At 40.5% G+C, this 19,537-nt stretch overlaps 1 protein-coding gene across 2 annotated transcripts in view; it reads left to right on the plus strand.

The window, feature by feature from the left end:
• Positions 1-19,537, plus strand: part of LOC119658784 (C-1-tetrahydrofolate synthase, cytoplasmic) — a 36,120-nt gene that overhangs the window by 1,985 nt on the left and 14,598 nt on the right. The window contains exons 1-8 of one of the 2 annotated variants that reach the window (XM_038066491.1): positions 14,701-14,920; positions 15,282-15,348; positions 15,408-15,618; positions 16,816-16,940; positions 17,001-17,347; positions 17,404-17,629; positions 18,542-18,715; positions 18,780-19,249. In XM_038066491.1, the coding sequence (XP_037922419.1) occupies positions 14,842-14,920; positions 15,282-15,348; positions 15,408-15,618; positions 16,816-16,940; positions 17,001-17,347; positions 17,404-17,629; positions 18,542-18,715; positions 18,780-19,249 (1,699 nt within the window). In that variant the 5' untranslated portion in view covers positions 14,701-14,841. Of the gene's footprint in view, positions 1-14,700; positions 14,921-15,281; positions 15,349-15,407; positions 15,619-16,815; positions 16,941-17,000; positions 17,348-17,403; positions 17,630-18,541; positions 18,716-18,779; positions 19,250-19,537 lie in introns of those variants that run through there. The other variant, XM_038066492.1, reaches the window with a different exon arrangement.

Below are 19,537 nucleotides of genomic sequence, written 5' to 3' on the forward strand. Positions count from 1 at the left end.
TGTCAGACGGAATGTTGTCGTCTGCCACCGTGCGGTAGGACCCCGGGAAATGAGTTCCGAGAAGCAGATGTACCTTGTCCTCCTCTTCTTCTTTTTCTTCAGCCTTTGTCCCGTTCACAAGCGGGGTCGGCTCGTCGTGATCGGCTTCGCCATTTGGCTCTATCGCATGCCTGATCTGGGTGCAATCTCGAGGCTTTCAAATCCCCATCCAGCGTATCAAGCCACCGTTGCTTAGGTCTGCCTTTTGGTCGTTTACCATCGACTTCGATGTTCAGACCAATCTTTGCAAGTGAATTCTCGTTTGCACGAATTGCGTGACCATACCATCGAAGACGCCTCACTCGCAACTTTTCCACGATCGGTGCAACCCCATAACGATCGCGGATATCCTCATTTCGGATGTGATCTAAACGTGTGACGCCACTAGTCCAACGTAGCATCTTCGTCTCCATTACCGCGAGACGCCGTTCATTGTCTTTTATGGTCGGCCAACACTCAGAACCATAGAGAGCGACTGGACGGACGACATTGCGGTAAATTTTAGATTTGAGACGTTCGTTGATACGTCGATCACAAAGGACACCATTCTCATTCTCGGTAAATCTCCATCTTCCTTCTTCAAATAGACAGAGGATATTGCCCCGTCTTTGGTTGCAGCCTTGTAAAACCCCGTTGCTTCTGTGATTTGTTCGATCCCTTCACAGAATTTCCTGAAGCTGTTCCGTTTTGCTTCCCTGATCGAGTTGCTATACGCAGTCAGTGCATTTTTGTATCTAAGTGCCTTCAGTTTCTGAAACTTATAAAAGGTGGATCTGCCCTTCCTCACTGGAATCATGGTTGACATGAATCTTCCCCCTGACATTCTATGGATATCGAACATCATTCGCAATAGGAAGTTCACTATACACAATAACAATGGCATTCCCCAAGGGTGTGTCCTTAGCCCAGTAAATTTCAATGTTTATACTACTCCCCTTCACACGAAATGCTCTAGCAAAGTGAAATTTTTGGAATACACTGATCACTTCCTAATTTCAGCCTCTGGTGGGGAGAAGCAGAAAATACCCTTCGACTACAGGCGGATCTTTTCATAAATCAGTGAAACTTCCTAAAATTTCCTGTCAATCTAAAGAAGTCATTCACGATTGCTTTTGATCGTTCTCGACTCGATGGTTTAACATCAATAACGCTTATTTTGAGCACTCCTGGGAAGAGTCATCACTGCCTCTCTCAAGGAGCACATTGAATGAATTGAAATCAAGGAACACATTGAATACACCTGAAACAAGGGAAAAAAGGCGACCATTGTCATAAACTTTGCTACGAGGGCCGGCTGGGGACTCCACCATCAAAATGCTTTCAAGTTATTTAGAGTGATTGTCAATCCTTGACTATGCCTCCCTCTCAGTTTTGCTCCCAAATACCTTGAAAAGAAAATTGAATCTCACTGCTCCCTCCCTGAGCTGCTGACCTGGCCTCATGAGGCCGCCTCCAACACATGCCATCTCTGCGCTACCCTGCGAACCTCGAATTTTGCTTCACGTGGTGAAATCGAAACTCAAAAATGGGAAGCTTTTGGTTTTACGATCCTGGCCTTGGTCGACGCCTCAAACGCCGGATGTGCGATATTCTCAAAGGTACAACAACTCTGCGCTATGCTCATGACAGCCCCGTTCTCTGGGCTGAGCTACTAGCCATTGTCCAAACAATCAAACTATCAGGTACGGCCAAGCTAAAAAAAATCTAATTATCACAAACTCCCTTCAGGCCATTAAAGCCTTAATTAACAAAACCCCAGTAAATTATCTCACTGCTCGGGCCAACGATGAAATGAGGAAAGCTCGTCTGGAAAAAGTGCTCACACTCTGGGTTTCTGGAGGTAGCGGAAATGTTTACAAGAAAATTGCGGATGATGCCGCTAGACGAGTCAGAACAGTCGGTAAACCCCCTCCCCACAAAGTATGTATTATAAATGACATTTTTACCATTGTTCACAAAGATAAAGTGGATGATTTGCTGGAGATTCTGAACAAGGTGTATCGGAAATTAAGATTAACAATGGAAATTGAAGATGATGGAAATCTCCCATTTTTAGATTTAGGAATTATTATATTAAAGGAGAGAAGGAGATCCTCTTTGACGTTTATAGGAAAACCACATCTACACAATGAACGATTCCACAAAGTTTGAACCACTCCCACCAACATGAAATATCCCCTTTCCATGCATGCAATGATGAACAAATCGTTCTCGATGTCCCTCATCGTCCAAAGATTTATAAAGAAATAGGAATAGATCGTCGACACCGGAGTTAGCATTGGCTCCCAACCATTAGTCATTGACAATCTCATTAAGAAAAAGATGAAACTCCAAGAAGGGCCGCCGCTGACATCATCCCTCAAAAACATGGAAATAAAGGAATAGGGTTCACACACTCAGCGGCTTCGTCAACACTTAAAAAAGATATGAAAAGGTTGAATATGGACACATTGCCATCGAGGAGGATATATCAACTGAAAGCGAGGAATCCAGCGAAATATACAAAGTAATGTTTCCAGATTGGGAGAAGAACTATATGGAATAAACTGAAAGACTGGTTTCGGTACGCTTGGGTTGGTACGCGAGGGAAGCCAAGACGGCAAATAAAAAGAAAAGGAAGAACGCATCATAAAATGAGGACATAGCATCTCACGGAACAACGTATACGTGGTTATCGAATCCGGGATTAGCAGGAAGTTAGATGCCCAAGAAAACCCGGTGATCTTACGGGAACCAGAGGATAATAGATTAAACCACGGCACGGGAAACATACAATTGAAACTGCTCAGAAAGATGGCAATTAAGACAGTAGGGAATAGTCATCTGGCGTACAATATCTTTTGTTCTTATTCAAAACCTGATTTCTCGAGTTAAAGTAATTAAAATGTCACTTTGGCCAAATTTCCAAATTTTAGACAAGGCAACAAAAGCGGATCTAGCGCTGTTAATGCGTCAGATCTGGTTCAGCGTCACCGTCGGCAGAAACAACGCTTCCTAGATATACAAATTGACCGACGGCTTCGATGTCCTCCACGTTAATGCAGATATAGAGAGTGCGATGACGCGTCAGACTGAGAACCTTGGTTTTGTTGGTATTTATTTTCCGTCTAACTCTACTTGCGTCTCTTTCCAAATCTTCCAGAGCCACTTGGCCAAGGTTCACGGTCCGGAGGCAGCAAACAGATGTTATCAGCATAGTCGAGGTGTTCGAAGAAAAATGTCATCGTCCATTGAACTATTCCATATCCTCTGGAGAAAACAGCACGAAGAACGTCACCGATGACAGGAAATAATATCGACGGTAAAATGCAACCCTGGCGGACTCTCCTTTGGACCTCAAATATCTCTGGGATTTTACTTCGGTGCAACACGTGACATTTTGAGTCATCATATGCCGCTCTGATAATAGCTATTGGTTTCTAGGGAATATCTCTCCTGGGTAGAGCACAATAGATGTCCTCCCTCTTCATGCTGTCGAAGACTTTCTATAAATCGATGAAGAAGCGAAGATCTAAACTTCCGCGCTATTTCAAAATGATCCGTAATGTATTGATGTGGTCGATGCAGGGGGATTCGGAAACCAGCCTGTTCTCTGTCAATCAAAAAGGGTGCATTTTGGCATTTTAAGGATTATCCCTTCTTCCACTATCTGGGAAAGGTCTCGGATTGCCAGGATTTCCGTACGAGCGAAAGCAGCAGATATGCAGCAACTGCAGGTGCAACGATAATTAACTCTGCTTTTATGTGATGTCGGACCTTGGTCAGGGTCAGCGTAGGTAGTCTTATCACTTTAGTTGAAATGTTGAACTCCCTCATTGCTATGAATATTTGGTACTCAGCAATATGATACTTCTAAAAATGCTGCGCTGCATGACATATGCCCATACGGTCGGAAATCAGATTTCTCTCCCATTGGCTCTTCCAGGCTTCACTTTTCTGTTTGTCAAGTCGTTTCTCCGCTTGAAGAAGTTCGTGATAGGTCTAGGTTTTTTCGAATCAGTACACAAGCCATATGCTGAACTCCTCTTACATAAGTCTCCATTCTTTGTTGCCTTCAACAAATTTTCTTTTCACTCTCCGTTGTCTTTAAATCTATTAACGCAAAATTTTTTCTAAGATCGTGAAAGATGTATATTGGATTTTTTTTATGTTCCCATTTTTTTTCTCGTACTCCCATACTTGTCAAAAAAAAGTGTTTTGCATGCCCCGCAATAATGGAGTTTGTTCTACTCATTTACACCTATTCGCCTGAGAAGCTACCGTAATAGAGCAAACACGTTTTATGAGTTCAAATTATGCAATAATTATATTATATCACTGTTGCGAACAAATATTTAATTTGTGGAGCGTTCGTTCGAATAATGCTACCATTTGGTTGCAGAAAATGCGAATGACGTTCTCTGTGTATAAACATTTATATTTTTAGGACGAGAAGAGAAGTTATCTTTTCAAAAAATATGGAAATAAAGGAAATCATAGTCACGTTTTTCTTTACCATGAAATTAGAGGGAAGACGGTAGCATTCTGCTCCAGCTGCATGTCATTTTTTTGTTATACAAAACCTCTTAATATTGCACCAAGGTTCTTAGCCGTATAATATCTGGTGAATTTCTGCCTCTTGTGGATGAAATAGCTAGTCAGCGTGACGTCCGCATAAGGACCTCCTGCTCCTGATTGCTCCAAATAGAAGAGAGAACATCTAGACCCTCAATGCACTCAAAGAGAATGAAGTGACTGGGCCACTTCCAGCAAAGCTATTTATCGCTTATGTTTCAGTTTCTGCAGATCTGCTACTTGCATTTATACGCAAATCCTGGTAATCGGAAATCCTTTCCCAGAGAGTGGAAGAAACCTTGGGTGCGACAACTGGAGGAGTATCTGCGTGCTTCCTGCCGCCGTAGACATCTTTCCTTAAACAACTCGATTACGTTGATGACATTTGTTTGCTTCATCCCCGGGTGATGGAAATTGGTCAAATGTCTCTAGATTTGGAAAAAAGGCAAATAAAGTCGGACTGAAGGTAATCACCAACCATACCAAGGTTCTCCGTCTGACGGTCCATCGCAATCTTCCTATTTGCATTAATGGGTAGAACACCGAAGGGTTTGATCAATTTGTAAATCTAGGATGCGTGGTTTCAGCCGATGGTGGCACGGAACTAATATTATTTCGAACGAAGAACTTCGTCGGTGCAGTTACTCTTGAACGAGTTGATGAGTAGGTGGAAATCACAATGGTTATGTCACACATTAAGAAGGGACGACAATTCTGTTGCTGATAATGCTATGCAGTGGAACCTACTCTCCCTAAGGTCGCCCCAAGAACAATTGACGCAGAACAGTAGAGGGGGAGTACGGGGTCTCGGAGGGACCCTGGTTAGGATTGGGTGTTGAATTTCGGATACAAAAAGTTCAACAGAATACACGCTTGGTTATCACACAGAATGAATTAGGTCATCAGTAGGCCAGAGGAATTTTCACCCTTCCTTACTGCGGGGATTACTTACCTTGTCCTTGAAAAGGACAAGCAGTTCAAACCATAATTCGTGGATTTTCGCCATGGCCACCACGGAGCTGTAAGACGGCGCATTGTCTTGGTAAAACAGAATTTCTTTCTTCAAATGTGGCCGTTTTTCAAAATATCTGCCTTTAGCTTGTCGAGTAATGATACGGAGTATGTCCCTGTAACAGTTTTTCCTGCTTGAATATAATCGATTAAGATAACTCAATGACTATCCCGGTTGTTTAGCACCATTTGGTGAACTTTACCGTTGTTATCGTCAGTGATTGCAGTTTTTGGAGGTCCCGAACGTTCATCGTCTCTCAACCTTGTACGGTCACGTTTGAATTCAGCTACCCAAAATTTCAGGGTGATAAATAATGGTGCAGACTCCTCGTACACACATTCCAACTCATCTTTGATTTGCGTAGGTGGATTGCCTTTCAAAAACAAATATTTAATCAGAGTGAAATTATGCGGTGTTTCCAACGATTAATTAATTGAAGTAATAAAAACTTGTTGTTTCTTTTCCGTTGGTGTGGGTATTTTATTCTTGCAAATGTGTGTGGATATTTTATTCTTGCACTGATGAAGGGAACAAGGGAAATATCGGTATTTGCAAGAATAAAATACCCACACCAACGGAAAAGAAACAACAATAGAAGTAATGAAAACTTGTTGTTTCGTTTCCGTTGGTGTAGGTATTTTATTCTTGCAAATACCGATATTTCGGGAACCACTTGTTCCCTTCATCAGTGCAAACAAGTTTGCAACTTGTTTGCACTGATGACAAGTTTTTATTACTTCAATTAAATATTTAATGATAGCTCGATACTCGATTTTTTCCATTTTCACTCAAACGATTGTCAAACAACAACTACGAGTCCAAAATGGCTGAATAGTAGATAAGTTCAGCCGTGATATCCGGATGGAATTTGATTTAGATAAGTGTTCAATCAAAGTCATCCACAGAGGCCACACACGTGACATTGGAGGCAGGAGCTTGAATGACCTTGTAACATCGCCAAGTGCCAAGCGGCTGTTTGTAAGGCAGATTGTGGGCTAACTCCACTTAACCTGAAAAATCGATCTTTCAATCGTCTGAGTGAGGTGAATTCAGACCAAGAACGGATCAATGAATGGAAATCGAAGGCGTGAATTGCCTCTGGCAGCCATTTATCTATCTCTGTCTGTGTGGTCGCCATCCGTGCTTATGAAAACCTGGTAATGAAAAAGCGGGTGGAGAACAATCAGTGCAGAATGTGTAGTTCGGCGTTAAAGGCGTCGGACCATTTGATTTCTAGCTGTACTGTAGTGGCGTCTGTGCAATGCACGGACAGGCATAATGCTATATTTAAAATGATTGGTGTGAACCGCAGGCGGTACTTGATAGTTCTTCTTAAGGCATGTATTGGGACCAACAAGTTTTAACTCATGGCCATATACCAAACAACAAGGTTGACGTGCAACTTGTTGACAAGACGGCTCGCTACATATGTTATTGATGTTGCTATCCCCCATAATAACAACATTGAACGGAAATACGTGGTGAAAAAGGTGAACTATGGGCCACTGGCTCGTAAAATAAAAAAAAAAAATGGTATCCCGGGAGGGTGGTTGTAGTTCCTCCAATATTGTCAGCTACAGGTATAGTACTCAATTTACTTCATATCGTATCTAGAGTAAACAAACACGTCTCAGATATAGTAAAATTTCAAACAGTGCTATCGGAAACTTGATATTTTATTTAAAAATTTGCCGGAAATTTTTCACGAATCCTCTGCGTGGATCATTCGATCCGACTGTTCATAGTCTACTTTATAACTATATTTGAATTTTAGCTTAATTCTATATATTTTAATATATTTATTAAGCAATCATTTCATTCAAGTTTCTATTTTCAAATTCAAACCCAAACAAGTCCTGACATTATATATAAACATAGAAGCTGATAACTTACATTTTTTTGTTTTTCATCGTGGGGGTTCTTATTCATTTAGTGATAGTGAATTCTCGAAAAAACCATTTCATTACATCCTAATAATGACAGCGAAAATAACTTTGAGATAATGAACATTTTTTGATTGGAATATACCAACTTGCATATAATTGCCTAACCTATTTGGATTTCTGATACTAAATTTTCTTAGACCTTTCTAGAAGTTCTGGTTACGAAATTCGAATATAGAAAGCACACATATTAATATTACGAGAATTGAAACCACCCTTTCCAGACAGCAAATTAACTTATGCATAATAAAAGGATCTAGACATTCTATATTCGCCGTTTTTCATCCGTTTTTTTTTTCATAATCGCAGAATCCCTCCCAAAATAGAGCATTCTGTTCGGCAAATTGAGATCAATGAACGGCAGCCAGAGACAACTCACATATCATTGCCCTTGACTGATAATGATCGATCACCGTTTGGTCCGACTTCAACCGACTCAGAGAACTGAATGATTGAAATAAAAAAAAAATAAAAGCGCGGTAAGTCATTTGTACCACAAAGTCAACCACGCCCTACTTTCGATATTGCTTGTTGAATGCAGACATAGTAGTTAGTACCCTCTTTTAAATCAGATCGGTCCTCGACCACGACCTCGACCTCCTCTAGCATCTGCTAGTAAAGGAGTTGCGAACTTGAGTTGATAATGGCTTAAAGAAATTGGTCGGTCTATCAGCCCACTCACCAAACAAACTGCCGAATACTGTACATATCCATATAAATTGACTTGGCCGTGAAGGTCCGCACGCAAATACTAAAGATCCACCAAAGTGCTTCGTTAACATGCGCTTGCTTGCCCTATATTAGCCAGGCTCGGGAATGTGGGGTGCGTCCTTTGAACACTTCGATCTCTCACGTGTCGTTTAACAAAACATCATATGTCTGTCAACGCTCCGTGCGTCTGCTCCGGAACCTGAAACATGGAAATTCACACGAACCTATCGAAAAACACGCTAGCTAAACGTGGAAATTGAAAATAAAAAATAATAAGTGCTCGATCGCGAACGATGCTTTCCCGGCCCTCAGATGTACACTGAAGCGCGTCCTTTAGCGTTCCATCTGTGACTTAACATCCTCAGGCCATTAAAATTAGAGGATTCCCCTATTAGTGTAAATGTTGCAAATTTAGAGAGAAAGAGGAGAAGTAGGAGTCCTCAGATCAAAGAGAAGATGGAGTAAAATAAAATAAACTAAGAATGAAATATAGTAAGATAAAATAAAAGGTAGGAAAAAAATGATAGAATAATAAAATGACGAATAAAAGAAACGCCTGAAACGGAATGAGGAAAAGCTATTCCCAGGATTTCTCTAAGAGTTCTTAAGGGGCAAGAAAGGGTCATTCTCTATACAAAAATAAAAAAAGCCTTCCTGTCTCCCCGTGAGGAACAGCATGAACATACACATTTACGTCAACGATCACCTCCGGCCACAATGGATCTCTCATTGTTGATGTTTAGTAAATCAAAACAGTTTTGACTCCTGTTTTTACCATTTTTAAATGTTCCTTAAATAAAAACTTTAATTCTAGTTTAAAATGCACCTTCTTGTTGGCCATCGTCTCGCGGTCGACAGCAAAGCAAACCAAATTAATAGTCAAAAATTTAGACGGTACTTACGAATAGCCGAAGAACAAAGTAAAACAGCGATCATGCACTAATTTTCTTCAACCACACTACTAACAGCAATCAATTTTCCATTCTTTTTCCCTTTACAGCCAGATCGCGGCCACACTTCATTCCGTACAAAAATCTTTCCAAGATTTCTTCCTTCTCATCGATCAACTTCCGATATCTCACGATTACTTTCAACTTCCGTTTCCTCACATGTCAATTCACGGCAATTTTTCCTCCTTCACATTTCGATTCTTTCCTTCCTCAACTCCTCCACGCTTAATTCGCTGTTCATAATTCCGCTGCTTTGCGACCCATAATGACCCCAGAATACCAAAAGCTATTTAGATTTTTTCTAAATTTTGTATCGAGTCCCAGAACCAGAAACCAAATCCCCGAAAAAGTCCTATAATTGTTATCCATTAGTATGCATTCCATTTTGCCGTAGCCTGAAACAAATGTCCAAAATGCATTTAATATTATGCAGCATTATCAGGTCTAAGATAAAAACAACAACAACGCTTAATAGCGAATAGAGGAAAATGCTGCATATTAGCAAACAACTTTCGAAACTACGGTGCCGGAGGAAATCCTTCTCTCTCGTCAGGGCTGGTTATTATATATAAAAAAAGCATTACCCCAAACATCTATACCAACAAGAAGAATATTCTTTTCTGCTGTTTCCTTTAAGTTTTATGACCTACATACTTTTGGGACCAAATTTTCTTTTGCTTTTGTTCTTACAAATAATTTCTTGTTTACCACAAAAAAACTGTTACAAATATTACAATATTGTGTTTGCTAAAAAAAATTTCAAAACAAAAGCAAGACCATCATTATTGCCCTCCATTCCTTTTCGTCATAAATTCGGTTTGAAGCAGAACATTTACTTTTGATTCTGTTTGACGCCGACTTGACATACTATATTTTCTTATCTGGTTTAATTGCTATACCAAAATTACCAGTAAAAACCAGCACACTCATTATCTCTGGAGCGTCATAATGTCATAGATCAAGGAAATATGTATATAGTTGCAAATTTTGAAATCTCATTCGGTTTTTTCCAGATTTTTTACCAGAATCATTATGAGGTCTCGTTGCTTGACGTAGTCATTTTTTGTATGTCCATTAGCGCTTTGACTGCAAGCCAAAAGGTTCTCTAAAATTTCCACAAACCAGACTCATTGAGTTTATACTTGATGTAGTATCATTTTTCTTTTGAATCAGAAATGACGATGTGACAAGCCGAGTTATAATTTAATTATAATAACTAAAGCAATAATTAAATTGTTTAAATTGCTATCACTGATAATTTTCATAAGCCTTTTGTATGCCCCTGAGGAGGTGTTCAATTTAAATTATGACGTACCCTTGAATAACTTCTTAGGATGATTAATAAAGCAATAGCTTTGAAGCTTAATATTCGTCGAGAGGGCGGGGGAGAAAAAGATTCTAGATGGGCTTAGAGTCCTCTTCTTCTTCAATGACACGACGAGCCAAAGCGGACTTCCTCCAGCCATCTTGATCCTTCGGACGCATCCTCCAGTTGGAAAATTTAAGCAGCTTTCTACTGACCTCGTCCACTGAGTCCTCCCACCGTTTGCGTGGCTTTCCTACTGGGCAGCGTCCTTCGACTGTGCCTTTGAATACCCTGTTAGATATTCGCGCATGGTCCATCCGCTCTACGTGACCAGCCCAGTGCAATTTCCGTACCTTTACCACCACCGATGCTACTGGGTTGTGATAGGACAGGTGCAACTCATGGTTGTATGTAATTCACTAGTCAGCTCCATCTTTTATCGGCCCGAGTATTCGAGGTAGAAGTTTCCGTTCGAATCCCCGTACTCACCCAGCAGGCTCAACAGAAAACATTTGCCAAATCTGCCAAAGACACTGGTACACATGTTCCAACGTGTGGAATTTTTACCTACTAACACCACCTCCTCCTAACTCCTGTCCTCTTCCCGAACCACCACAAAGTATTTCATCTCCTCGCCCATAGCATTCGCATCCGCGCCTTTCTCGCCTCCTCTGCCTCTCATCCTGCACTGAATCCACCCTACCATATCGTTCACTGTATTCCAGTTCTCCTGGCACGTAAGCATTTTCCCAATTATATTTTCCGGTGCTACTGTTCCTCCCAAAGTCTCTTCTCTCTTCCTTCCCTCAGCGAATCTAGGTCCATGGAAGAAAACATACCGTCGCAGCTGTGACACTTGGGTGAGCTGTCCAGTTTAAGCCTATAGAGGTATTTACGGTAACGGTCATGATCCATGAGAAACTGCGTGAGATCATAGTTTATCTCACCATGCGTTCTCTGCGTCTACACCTTGATGCAGGGAATCAATCTGTAGGTCCATCGAATTTTTTTCGCCCGTTCCCACCGTTGCTGCCACCTGCTTAACAATTGAGATGGTTCTATAACCACAGCACACTCTTAAGGCGCATTGCATGCAAAGTGATGAAATATTTCTACATCTTTGGAACAGCTAATTAGGACTTCCAAGATCCCTATAAATCTCTCCTCCTCCATTTCGTTTGTTATAAACACAATTAAAGTTTTCCTCCCTAAGATGGAGCGATGGCGTAGGTCAGGACGCCAGACAGCTTTTAGGGATATCGAATTGGTGGACCTCGGCGCAAAACCAGGATGTCTGGAGTTCCTTATTAAGGCAAGCCTAGACCGGACACCGGTTGTTGCGCCGTTGATGATGATGGTTATAAAAATTCACGCCCCATATCAACGCACGGTTCAGTCTTGAAGGTCCATTTGCACACAGCTCCTGCCAATAGCAGCTATGTCCATCGGGTCCGTTTAGATTAATTCTTTTCTCATTTGAAATAATCACATTATACGACTTTTCTGTCCAAGCCATATGATGTTTTACATATCCAATCTCTCATTGCCGTGTACAGTTTTACCCTGGCTATGTTATCATTGGCTACCTTAAAGTCAATGAAAAGATGATGCAACTGATGGACATATTCCAGCAGTTTTTCCATCGCTTACCGCACAGAGAAAATCTGATTTGTTGCTAATTTGCCTGGAGTGAAGCCTCTTTGGTATGGGCCAATGATGTTCTGGGCGTAGGGGCTATCCGGCCTAGCAAGGTAGCGGAAAATATCTTATAGATGGTACTCAGTAACGTGATACCTCTATAATTGCTGCACTGTGTGATATTCCCCTTTTTATGTATGGGACAGATAATGTCTCGTTGCCAGTCATGCATTGATTCTCACACCTTCAGCATCACCGCTTGGTGTAGTTGGCCACCTTCATATTTACCCAATTCGGCTGCAATGACGACTAATGGTTTTCAAGCCGCTGGATTGCACAGACTGTTTCTTCTACGCTTGGTGATGGCAGCATTGGCCGTCGTCTTCAGTTGGCGGGGCCTCCTACTCGCCGATATTCTGGTTGTTCAGCAGTTCATCAAAATACTTAACCCATCGTTCCTTAATGTTCATTCTGTCAGAAATCAGATTTCCCTCTTTCTCTCGGCAGAATCAGCATCGAGGTGCATAAGGCTTCATCCTGCTGACTTGTTAGTAGAACTTCCGCGCCTGATGCGGTTACTCCCTGCACTTTTCGAGTTCACAGACCTCCTTTTTCTCCCAGGCTTCCTTTTTCCGTCTGTTAAGTTCGTAATAAGTCTCTACGCGTGCCCTCGCTCTTTGAGAACGCAACGTCACTTGGTATGCGGCTTTCTTCCGTTCAGTTGCTTGCTTACATTCATCGTCGAACCAGCCGTTCCGTCTTTTCTTGCGGCTGGGGCCAAGTATGTTTATGGCCGTATCAATGATAACGCTCTTCAGGTGGTTGTGAAGATCTGCTTTATCTCCAAGATATCTGTTAGCTGCGGTTATTGCGGCATCCACTTCCCCTTATAGGTGTTACGAAGGGTTGTGTCTGTTGTGAATGGCTTCAGTATTCACTCTCACCTGATTGTCAGAGGGGATTCTAGTTGGTGTTGTAATTCGAACCCGGAGCAACATGCCAACTATATGTTCTGAGATTCATCAATGCTGAGAGGTGGCGGCGTTCGATCGTAGTGAATTTGATTGAACGTGATTCCGTCTGGAAAGGCCCACGTTTGTTCGTGAACCGCTTTCCGCGCGAACCAGGTGCTTCCAACCACCATTTCGTGCAATACTGCTAACTGAATAATTCCCAGTCCATTATCATTGGTATCTCTATGTAAGCTATGGGAGCCGACGTGTCGCCTGAATACGGGCTCTGTCCCTACTTGGCTGTTAAAACACCAGGTATGATTTTGATATCATACCTGGGACAGGCTTCGAGGGCTCGTCCTACTGCCTCGTAGAAGGTATCCTTCTCCGACTCTGCAGTTTCCTCTGTATGGACGTGAACATAAATGAGACTTATATTTCTAAATTTGCCTCGCAAACACAATTAAGTGCATAGCCTTTCGCTTATGTTTTCAAAGCCAATAACACCAGATTTCATTTTCTGGCTGACTAAGAAACCTACTCCGAGCACATGGTTTACTGGATGGCCACTTTAATATATGGTGTAGTGTCTCTTCTCTAGGAAACCGGTCATCGCGGTCAACGCCTCACTTGCACCGCTGTTACATCAGCCTTATATTTCGACAGGGTATCGGCTAGCCGCGTTCCCGCTCCATCTCTGTACATGGAGCGCACGTTCCATGAGAAAATGCGCAAATTGTTATTCCGGTCGTCTTTGTTTAGTCAATCCAGTCCGAGGCTCCTTTCGTAACAGGTTCTTTTCCGTGTAGGGTTGTCAGCCCTATCCAACCCTCAATCTGGAGGACCAGGGAAGACTCGCCTTCATTCTTCTCCGTCTGCAGCTTTTCGTTAAAAAAGTGCTCTCAGCAGTCACCACGTGAAGGTAGAGATAGGGTTTGGTAGTAGAGCTGTTGGTGTTGGTTCAGCAAGCGTTTCCCAGGTTTTATGGTCCATCGTGGGTACCAATCTACGCTTCATCCTGGGATCTATACTACCCTTTGACCGCATTTGTGGCGGCACTCTTTTGCAAGGCCAATAAAATTCAGACGTGTTTAAGAAAGAGTCCTCTGCGTTGGTCATTCACACTTCTTTTTTTTCATATTTGGAAAAGTGTCTCAATATACTTTAGTAGTCTTGAATTCCAAATCCTATTCCGAAAATTCACTTTTCGTCATAACACTTGATGACCTTTTCACTTGCAAAATTTATTTTTGTCATGTGCTGCAATGTATCTCTGTATGAAGATTAACAAATGGACTGATCTATATTTCGCCATTCATTCACTTGGAAATTAAATCCAGTTTAAACCAAATAATTTTACTTTAGATGTATTTTTTTGCATTTAATTTTATTATGTGGTTCATTTACTAAGCCCAAATAACTGGTTGAAACCAGCTAAAATTCTTATCGTTCATTAGGTCAAAGACTAGGAGGCAAGCTACAATTATATGAATTATAATTAATCTTGTTCCAAATCCAAAAACGAGCAAAACATGCCTAATCAAACCTTATATAATCAGAGTAAATCGCTGAAACTAAGTCAATCCGATTCGAGACAGCAGCTAGTCCCTTGTGGAATTTTACGAAGAATCGGAAATTTATTTATTGATTTCGAAAATAATTTAATTTAATTTCTATAATTATTTTAACGAATTTAGTATTATTTTTATTTATTATTAAATCATTTTGAGAAAATATGAAATTTGCAAAGTATTTAGTTGCCTTCTCCCGGTCCTACATGAGTGGCCCACTGCCGCGTATTGCGGAAAAAGAACGTAAGAATATATTATTTAACATATTTGAAAATCAGAGTAGTTTTCGGAGCAAGATGCTAATTATAGTTATTCAGTACGTGCTTCAATTGTGATAATTGATGAAAATAGTTTTTTTTTTCTTCAACTCTCGCTAGCTTTGTTAGACTCTCTACAAATCTGCGAGAAAATATCTTCATTCCAATATTTCTTAAGATTATTTTTTTCATGTTTTTGACCCCAGAGATAAACCTTCAATCTCATCCATATAACTTAAAGTTATTTTCGTTCTATAGATCAGTTGAGGTTTACCTCTTAACTAGAAGAAGTGTTGTAGAATATTCTACTTACAAATCGTGATTTTCCGTTTGTTCTTATTTTTCAGTGACTATACACGGAATCCTTAGTAACATGTCTGAAGCAAAGTTGCTTTCGGGGACGGAAATTTCAAAGTAATTAACAATTGCGTTGGTTCGATTTTGTGTTATCTAATTGATTGTTTGTGCAATAGGCAAATTCGTGAGGAGCTGAAACAAGATGTGACCACACTCAGTGCGAAGATTCCGAATTTCCGTCCTGGCTTGACTATCGTTCAGGTCGGCGGACGTGAGGATTCCAATGTGTATATTCGTATGAAAATGAAAGCTGCAACGGAAATTGGTATTCGCGCTGAACATTTGAAGTTACCGAAATCTATTACACAGATTGAGTTGTTGGAGAAGGTAAGCATGTTTTTTAAAAACATTCTAAACGAATTTTGTCTAAGAATTGAGAGATTCCTAAGTCCGCCTTCCACTTAATGACGGACGGGGCCAGTTGGAAAGCAACATGCTTTCGCGATTGTGGTCCCCGAAATCCTCATCCTTGGGCAAGCACCAAAGATACAAAATTTAAGACTTGCGGTGTCGTCCAGGACAGAGGGAACTCACCAGACGCTGCCTCACCTCTGCCCTGGAAGCAGCGCGACCGAAGTGGTTACAAGGTGGTATTTGCTCCATTTTATTAATTTAACACGTCCAACACGTCATGTGCATGCGCCTTGTAAAATTTTAGGTCTAAGCCGGCGAGGCGGATTTTTGTTCGTTATAATTCAACCACATGACGTGTTTGACGTGTTGAATTAATGAAAGGGAGCAAATACCACCAGCAGAGCAGAGGTGAGGCAGCGTCTGATGAGTTATCTCTGCCCTGGACGAAACCGCAAGTCTTAAATTCTAAAGGAGTAAACATGATGGAGCATAAAAGCTGTTTATACCCATGAATATCGGTGCTTCGTATCGCCTAATGAGCGCCTTTATTTTTGGGAGTCCTATATATATATCCACATAGAACGCTCTTGTAGGATAAAAATAAATCAGCCTGTCCCCCGCTGTACTGGATTAAGCAAGAGTTTTTTTATAATGTAAGCAAAATCCCACCAATATTGAATATTAAAATTCACAAAAAGGGACTCCAAGGACTCCACACTCTCTATATCTAACCCAGTTATTTTTGTGGACCTTTTGCACTGAAAACAGTTTACGCAGACCTTCCTTAGTTCATCAAATTACCTCAATGGTGAAATTCACACCCAGATAAGATTTCATGGGTACATGTGCATGTAGCATGCTGATTGAACCATCTTACATCCAGGGTAACGATCTAGAATGTAGCAAATAACAGTCGTCCCCCGGAATATATTGATAATTTTTTATTCGATAACCGAAGATTGGTGCTACGACCTCTTATCACTGAATTTATATAAGTCCTACTTGCTTGAAAAAAATACGAGGCATTTTTGAACTCCAACTAATTTTCCACTTTTTGTGGCATTAAACTTGGATTCTAAGATGAAATCAGGCCCTATTTGAAGACTACTGTTGATAGGAGTTTAACCACCTGTTTCAAATCTGGATGAGCAATTTTGTATTTGATTTCAGATTGACGAACTGAATAATTCTCCTGATGTTCATGGTATTATCGTTCAAATGCCTTTAGACTGCTCATCTGATATTAATTCGGTGGCGGTCATTAATGCTGTTTCGCCAGACAAAGATGTTGATGGGTAAAATAATGATAATTTCGGCTAAAAATAATTTTTAATCAAAAATACTCCCTACATCAGCTTGAATACAATCAACGAAGGTCGCGTAGCTATTGGAGATTTTTCTGGATTTCTCCCTTGCACACCACAAGGTTGCATTGAATTGATTAAAAGAACTGGAACAAAAATTGCTGGGTCAAAAGCTGTTGTACTCGGAAGAAGCAAAATTGTTGGAACCCCGGTTGCTGAACTGTTAAAATGGGAACATGCAACCGTAACAGTTTGTCACACCAGAACCAGAAGTTTACATGAAGAAGTCAGAAAGGCTGATATTGTTGTAGCTGCAATGGGGCAACCGGAAACAATCCGAGGCAACTGGATTAAACCTGGCGCCATTGTCATTGATTGTGGTATAAACGCCGTGCCTGGTAAGTATAAGCCTTCGACGCGGATGGGAGACTGTGACTAACGAATATTCGTCTAGATCCAACGAAACCAACGGGCCAGAAACTTCTAGGCGATGTTTGCTTTGACGAAGCTGCACAGGTTGCATCCTTTATAACGCCTGTCCCAGGTGGCGTCGGCCCCATGACTGTTGCTATGTTAATGAGGAATACCGTGCAGGCAGCCCAGCGAGCAGCCGAGCATATATTGAGTAAATATTGGGACATTAAACCTCTGCCGCTAATTCCAAAAGATCCTGTTCCAAGGTATATAGAGAACCAAATTTAAGATATAAGATATCTAGATCTAAGTTAAAGATAACCGTGGCTGGTCATTAAATTATTGATACTCTGTAAATAATAAACTATAAGAACTTAAGCGTTTTCCTAGGATAAATATGCTCTTGCATTTACATAAGTAAATATAATTCGTCTCTAATTTGTATATGTTGTTTTCAATATGTCGTTCCATCCGCTTTTCTTTTCACTCCCCTAATAACTCCAAAACTAAGTATTCGACAGAAGGGTCTCATGTTTTCCTTCCTTTCTTCTCTAACTTCTCCAATCATTAAACAAAATACTGAATAAATATTCAATAAATTGCTGATAGAACTTGACTTTCATTCCATTTTTTAGTAACATTGAAGATATAGATTGCAATGCAATATTTACGTGATAGTGAATGCCTAGATATCTTGAATTGAAATAATAAAACTTGTCGTTTCTTCTCCGTTGGTGTGGATATTTATTCTTGCAAATACCGATATTTCGGCAACCACTTGTTCCTTTCATCAGTGCTAACAACTAACAACTTGTTTTATATTCTAAACAAAAAATAGAGTGAAAATATCAAATAAGTCGCTACTCAAAAATGTTCAATTCAACACCGCACTTCGATGCATTTACTGCTGATAAAGACATATATTGAAGCAATTGATATTTTTAAGTAATTACTAATTTTTGTGGGTAATCTATTGGACTTATGCTTCTTCTTCAAAGGCATTCTGACCTACAGAGAGTCTTGAGCGGCTCCAGCCCGACACTACCTTCTTGCACTTTAGTTTCAATTCAAAATCTATGACCACTCATACTCTAATGTTCTAAGCTATGACTATTGATTTCTATCTATACAACTCTCCCAAATCTCAAATTTTAATTCACAATTCCAATACATTTCAGTGACATTGTAATAGCCCGTTCCCAAAAGCCCAAAGATATTTCCTCATTAGCTGCGGAAATTGGATTACTTCGTAACGAAGTTTCACTATATGGAAATACCAAAGCCAAAATAGCACTCAGCGTTCAAAATCGTCTTGCTCAAAGAAAGGATGGAAAATACGTAGTTGTAGTAGGGTAAGTATATGATACCAAACCGTTAATAAATTTACCAGGCATAATATTCATTTATTCCCGAAAGAATCACTCCAACACCTCTTGGTGAAGGCAAGAGCACAACTTCTGTTGGTTTAGTTCAAGCTCTATGTGCCCACAAGAGACGCAATTCAGTCGTTTGTCTGCGTCAACCTTCTCAAGGACCAACTTTCGGAATAAAAGGCGGTGCTGCAGGCGGTGGCTACTCACAAGTCATCCCCATGGAAGAGTTTAATTTGCATTTAACTGGTGACATTCATGCAATTACAGCTGCAAATAATTTATTGGCTGCACAATTGGATACACGTATTTTCCATGAAGCTACGCAAACCGATCAAGCATTATATGATCGTTTGGTACCACGTATTCGTGGTGAACGTAAATTTTCAAAGATACAATTGCGTCGACTTGAAAGACTTGGTATTAAGAAAACTGATCCTGATAGTTTAACTCCTGAAGAGTTTGGACGATTTGCTCGATTGAATATTGACCCGAATAGGATAATGATGACGAGAGGTAAGTTGTTAATTTTTCATTTCTAATAAAATTAAATTCAACAAAGGGACTCACCCGACCCATTCGAATACGAATTACTAATTTATTTCAATCACGAAACCGTTCCATGGTTAACTTTAATTACCAGATGCCACAAGCGAAACATTTAATGTATTATGTTTCTGAGAGAAACTATTCGCCACAAAATATGTATGTATGATCTGATCAGAAATCGCCTCTCTTGTCCAGGAATTTTAAAATGGAGTAAAATCACCTGGAATTTTTCTTGTTCACGGGAATATTACTTAT

Source organism: Hermetia illucens, chromosome 6, assembly GCF_905115235.1.
Source record: "Hermetia illucens chromosome 6, iHerIll2.2.curated.20191125, whole genome shotgun sequence".
NCBI lineage: Eukaryota > Metazoa > Arthropoda > Insecta > Diptera > Stratiomyidae > Hermetia > Hermetia illucens.